General features: G+C 34.6%; 1 protein-coding gene across 4 annotated transcripts in view; it reads right to left on the bottom strand.

Moving 5' to 3' along the window:
• The window catches only part of HLTF (helicase-like transcription factor), a 56,103-nt gene that overhangs the window by 5,784 nt on the left and 43,936 nt on the right, over window positions 1-6,383 (bottom strand). For all 4 annotated transcript variants that reach the window (XM_011972791.1, XM_011972792.1, XM_011972793.1 and 1 more), the window contains exons 19-23: window positions 5,299-5,423; window positions 4,616-4,794; window positions 3,164-3,289; window positions 2,719-2,831; window positions 2,182-2,362 (exon numbers count right to left, since the gene is read on the bottom strand). In XM_011972791.1, coding sequence (XP_011828181.1) covers window positions 2,182-2,362; window positions 2,719-2,831; window positions 3,164-3,289; window positions 4,616-4,794; window positions 5,299-5,423 — 724 coding nt within the window. The remainder of the gene's footprint in view (window positions 1-2,181; window positions 2,363-2,718; window positions 2,832-3,163; window positions 3,290-4,615; window positions 4,795-5,298; window positions 5,424-6,383) is intronic.

Genomic DNA, 6,383 nt, shown 5'->3' with positions numbered 1-6,383 from the left:
AAAAAAAAAAAAAAAAAAGAATAAAATGGTGCAACAATGAAAAGGGAAGAATAACCAAAAAGATACAGAACTCTGGTAAGTGGTTTTTAAATAGTATCATGAATCATGAATTGTTTGGATAAGGATCATTAAATTTTAAATTAAAACTACAAGTGTTTTTTTTTTTTTTTTTTTTTTTGAGATGGAGTCTTGCTCTGTAACCAGGCTGGAGTACAGTGGCGCGATATACTATATTTTTGTATAGTAGCCATAAAATACTGCAACAAAGGTTTAAAACTTTATCCACAGTACTAAAGCAAGAAAATACAACAGACCGGCCGGGTGCAGTGGCTCACGCCTGTAATCCCAGCACTCTGGGAGGCCAAGGCAGGTGGATCACGAGGTCAGGAGTTCAAGACCAGCCTGGCCAACATGGTAAAACCCCATCTCTACTAAAAATACAAAAATTAGCCGGGCATGGTGGCAGGTGCCTGTAATCCCAGCTACTCAGGAGGCTGAGGCAGAGAACTGCTTGAACCCAGGAGGTGTAAGTTGCAGTGAGTCAAGATCGCGCCACAACACTCCAGCATGGGCGACAGAGCAAAACTCCGTTTCAAAAAAAAAAAAAAAAAAAAAAGGGGGAAATACAACAGACCATACCATATCCACGATATTCACCCATGAAGGCCTAAGTATGATGACCCGAGTTATAATCTTGCTGAGGATACCCAATCTTACTGAGAAGGATACCCTCAGTGGAGGGAGGAAAAAGGAAGCCTCAGTAAACATATATGCATCAACAAGGTAGCCTCACCCAAGTAACTAAAATTTGTATCTCAGTAGAATTTCTACATGTTAAAAATCTTCTGAGTTTCAGGCAACAAGCTACAACCACAAATCTTAAGTCTGAATGCACAGAAACAGCAGAGGTTGCCTCTAGCCCACATAGTACCCAGTGCAAATTAGAAACTGAATTAGTCCAAGGTCCTTTCAAGCCAAACAGCCCCTCTGTACATGTAGAAAAACATGTTCCTATGTGAAAGCAGGTCCAGGTCACACAGCTTGGTGAGTAAAGTTCAAAGTGAATTTTAGCCTCTGTTCTACCCTTATGACTGTACTACACACAACCACAAGTGACTGCATTGTATTAGGCATTAAAATGTACTCAGAACATTCCATTAATGATCATTTGTTTCTCAAATTGTGATCCTAGACCACCTATACCTGAATCACCTATGACATATGCTAAAAATGCAGCTTCCTGAGTCTAATCCTAGAACGCCTAAGTCTCTAAGTTAAATGCAAAAGAAATTGCATTTACCTAATTTGTATGCACATTAAAGCTTAAGACCACTAGAACCATGATGGTAGTCATTTTGTCTATCTTGTTTATAATTAGATTCCCAGTGCCTATAACAACTGACACAAAGCAGGATCTCATTATTTGTCAGCTGAATGAACCACTACCCTAAAAAGCATTATGGTTAATAAAGATTTATTATAGAAGAAAAGTAGAATAGCATAGCATAATAGTACTTAAATACATGGACTATGAATCTGGTTTTGCCTATTAAACTGTGTGATACTGGGCACATTATTTACTTTTCTGTGCTTCAGTTGCCTCTTCAGTAAAACAGAGCTTTTTTTTTCTTTTTTTTCTTTCAGAGACGGGTTCTTGTTCTGTCACCCAGGCTGGAGTGCAGTGACAGGAACACGGCTCACTGAAACTTCAACCTCCTGGGCTCAAGCAATCAGTCTTTCCGACTCAGCCCAGCAAGTAGCTGGGACTATAAGCACACACCACCACACCCGAGTAACTTTTCTGGTACTTTTTTTTTTGTAGAGATGGGGTTTTGCCATGTTGCCATGTTGCCCAGGCTGCTCTCAAACTCCTGAGCTCAGGCAATCCATTCACCTTGGCCTCCCAAATTGCTGGGATTACAGGCATGCGCCACAGCGCCTGGCCAAAATACAGCATTTAATAATGGTTACCTACCTCATAAGGATGTTGTGAGGATTTCAGTAAAGTGCTTAAGAGAAAGCTCTTAATCTACATTTACTAAGTTTTTGTTATCTATTTCTAAAGTTTGCCTAAGAATATTCACAGTTAATTGTAACTATGAAGGTATTTACCCAATTTTTTTTTGTCTATTTTTTTGAAAGAAGTACTAAGGTTCTGAAAAAATTTACAAAACTACTTACTGGATCCATTAAAAACACTCGAGAAGCTGCAGACAGATTCAAACCAACTCCACCTGCTTTTAAGGACAGAAGCATTATAGTTGGAGATCCTGCTTCAGTGTTTTGAAAACACTGAATTGATTCGACTCTTTTCTTTTGGGCCATGGAACCATCCAAACGAGTAAACACAAATCCAGAGGCTCTTAATGGGGGAAGAAAAGAGACAAGCAACAAACACTATCATTATAAAAATAAAACAGAGTTAAGTAACCACAAATCTCTTCAATAAATTCTTTCACTCAGTTATGTTAACAAATGTTTACTGAACACTTATTAATATGCTAGACACTGCAGTCAGTCATTTTCTGATAAATTCAGGACTTAATCTTTAAATTCCTGTGCTGCCAGGAAGTATTCTCTATTGTGACTCTCGGTATCTTTTAGATAAAATGACTAAAACTGGCAAAAGAAATAAGCTTTTTATTTTTTTTTTCTATTCAAATCAATACAATCATATAAAATCCTTTTACTGAAAGTGAAAAACACCGTGGAACTTACTTAAGTGGTATTTCTATTAAAGACAGGAATGTTGTAAACTGAGAAACAACCAAACTTTTTATGTTGGGATTCTTCTTTCTTAAGTCAGTCAATGCATGCATTAGCGCATTAATCTGAAAAAATATTAAGATGTCCGTTAGATTCCATTTTAAATCAGTAAAATTAGTCTGAAAGTTTTTATCATAAAGAAAAAGTCCTGAAATATTATTTCCCTAAAATGCAAAAGACTACTCATTTAAAACAAATAATTAAGACTGAAAGAACACTATAATAATCTGAACCCATTCTATTTCCTCTCAAATTCACCACTAAAAATAAACAGTGGTCAACAACAGAATACTAAAATGACAGGAATGAAAGCAGAATTATGATTTTGATACACTGTGTATATTTCCTTATATAAAGGTTAAACAAATACTCAAATATTTGCACCTGAGTACTCTACCTTTGAACTGGATGTCCATTCCATATCAGACTTTTTCTCACTGTCACATGCTAATTCTTCTGGAGGACATTCTAATAAATTATCTTCATGTATATCATTTCTGCATAAAGGGCATTTAGCATGTGGCTATATAAGAAAGAAAAAAGTATGAGCAACACTTAACAGAAGAACAAATATAAATATGCCTAAAAATTTTTAAATGTATGCTAAAATCTGTATCTCTCATAGCTAACATTTTATTAAACCTTTTAATAGATTTCATCCATTTAAGAGATACCTGAACATGCTGAATTCCAGACATGTGATAAGTAGAATGGGTAAAGGAGGGAGCAAACATATGTGATCTGGACTAGCTAGAAGCAACAGCAAGAAACTAAACATTATAACGTTTGTAAGCAAGTTTAAAAAAAAGTCATCAATAACAGTTTATTGAACCTAAATACAATAGAGCTACACTATTTAGTACTATTCTTAAAAAAAAAATCCATCTTAATGGCTTATAAAGCTATTAAGCTTATAAAGCTAATAACAGCTTATAAAGCTACTAGGATCTGTTAAATCCTATCAAGTTCATTCCAAAGCAACATCTGTTGTACCCATTTGAACCTGCTAATAAAATAAGATATCTTAAATAACTATATATAAAACACCATTACAATAAAATAATTCTGAAGGTAAAATTATTTAAAAGTCAGTACAATGGGGTTACTTTTGGGGAAGAGGGAGAGGGTAAATGATTGGGAGGGGCCACAAGGGGACCTAGGCAGTAGATACAGGAACATATTTACTTCATGATAATTCACTGAGCTATTTAATCATGAATTTATAAATTTTTTCTACATATATCAATTTAAAATGTTTAAAAAAATTCTACCCTAGCTGAATGACTGCTTAACAAACTAGTCTACTTCAAAAAAATTCAACCACACAAAAGAATCTAGACCTACCTTATCCAACACAGTAGCCAATAATCACATGGGGCAATTAAGTCCTTGAAATGTGGCTAAGCCAAATTGAGGTGTGCTATAAGTATACACTACCACCAAATTCTGAAGATTTAGTTTTTTGCAAAAAGCACATCACATTAATACTTTTTATATTTTAGATATACTGGGTTAAATACAAATGTATTAAAATTAGCTTAATGTTTCTTTTTACTTAAGAGTATGACTACTAGAAAACTTAAAATTACCTTTGTGTCTCACTTTATCAATCCATTTATTGAACAGCAATGATATAAACAGTTAGTGGAATTAAGATATTGATTGTGAACATCTTTTTATGTTGAAAGTGTTGCATTAGGAGAAATATATCACTTATTAAAATACTGGAATAATTAACTATCAAAGGTGTATTATTAAATCCAATTGCAAAACTCCATATATTATCTTTTATTAAAGACAGGTACACTACTCTATCAAACACTGAACCTCTACTGAGCAAAAAACTAACCTGCTCATTCTGAATGACTTGGCAAATACAGGGTTTACAAAATACATGTGCACAATGTGTTATCACAGGAACTGTTAAAGAATCCAGGCAAATTGCACATTCTTCATCTGAACCTGAGCTCAGAATTAACTTCATCTTCCTTATTAACTTCTTTCTCAGTTCTTCAGGTGTATCATTTCCTAGAGAAAAGGCTGAAAAATTAATGTCAGAGCAAGGTTTGTAATATGACAAGTTAATCTATCTTATATAAGGAAAAGTTTCGCTTGCCAGTAGGGAAAGTCTCTCATCATTTTCTGTCATAGGCAAAAAGCATAATTTAAATTTGAAATTTAAGAAACACTCAGAAGCCAAAATAGTAGCCAACTCACGTAATATACCTCATAGAGAAGCATCATTATAACATGATAGTGACATACCAGCACACAATAAAAGGCAGATCCAATATGAATCTTTCATCAAAGGGTATCTATCACTGTAATTCCTGGAAAGACCTCATTATAATTCTATTTCACTGGTAAAAAAAATTATTGAATATATTCCTAGCTGAGTCTCACACTAAAAGCAATCTCCATTTGACAGAACAAAATAACAAACTAAATGTATTCTACATAAAAAAAATTGATCATTCTTATCTAAGTATCTCTGACAAATAACAATGATATGAAGCAATCAAATTTACCTACCTGAGGGGCCACTGGAAGACACTGCATTTGTAAGAAGGTAAGTATGGCAACAAATTTGCCGCAATCTAAGCAAAAGACCCAGGACATCTGCATAATGTGCCAAGACAGTCCCTTCATTAAAATACCTAGAGATTAAAATGTCAAATATTACTAAGTCCGCTGAACAATAACTTCCTACTCTAAAACAGCAGAGTAAAATGGCATTGTTCTCTTCTTCTCTAGAAATTACTCCAAAACAAGAATGAAAAACAGAAAAACAAACTCTAATAAAATCAGGAGAGATCTTTAACAATAAGGCACAATATACGAGAAATGGTTGCCAATTGCAGTATAAGTCAGATAGGAAGATGCTGAGAGAGATGACTGCAGATCTCAAACAGAGCTGCCAAAACATAATTCTTTAAAATGGATGGCATGCCCTGAGGGGAAAATCAATACCTCTCATGTGCAGAAACAGGAACAGGGTGCATGCTTGGTGACTTGAGCTTCCCTGGAGAAATTTTTATCAAAAAAGAGGGAAGGTAAACTGAACACAGAAACATACAGATGCACTGTGTTTTTCAAAAAAAGACTATGGGCACAGCACTCTACACTCCAAGCACCCCTAAAGTTTCTGATCTCTATTTATGTGTACTAATAAAATCTAAAGTAACTCAACATGTAACCCTGACTCTTAAGTAAATTGGGTTATTTCCTGCTGGTCTGGGACATGATTATGACCTTTCCCTTTACGTACATCTAGACTAGCAAGCAGCTAGTCCAAGAAGAACTCAAGATATTCAAATATAAGTAATAATCAGCAGAGAGCAAAGGTAGGGAACACATGGCAGTGAAAGAAAACTCAGCAGAAAAATGTTGCCACAGAGCAAATAAAAATTATGACCAAAGATACTGTCACAATTTAACACCACTCAATAAAACAATTCCTCCAAAAAAAAAAAAAAAAAAAAAAAAAAAAAAAGATATAAATAAATATGGCTAGTGTACATTAGAGCTGAAAGATGAGCTGGTATGGCTCAAGAAAGTGAAAGAAAATAGTGAATCATCAGAGAAATGAAAGTCACACTGAAACCAATATAAGCCAA

The sequence above is a fragment of the Mandrillus leucophaeus genome, unplaced genomic scaffold (genome assembly GCF_000951045.1).
Source record: "Mandrillus leucophaeus isolate KB7577 unplaced genomic scaffold, Mleu.le_1.0 Scaffold130, whole genome shotgun sequence".
NCBI classification, from domain to species: Eukaryota; Metazoa; Chordata; class Mammalia; order Primates; family Cercopithecidae; genus Mandrillus; species Mandrillus leucophaeus.
The sequence above is the reverse complement of the archived record's forward strand: the minus strand, read 5'-3'. Positions and strand labels throughout refer to the sequence as shown.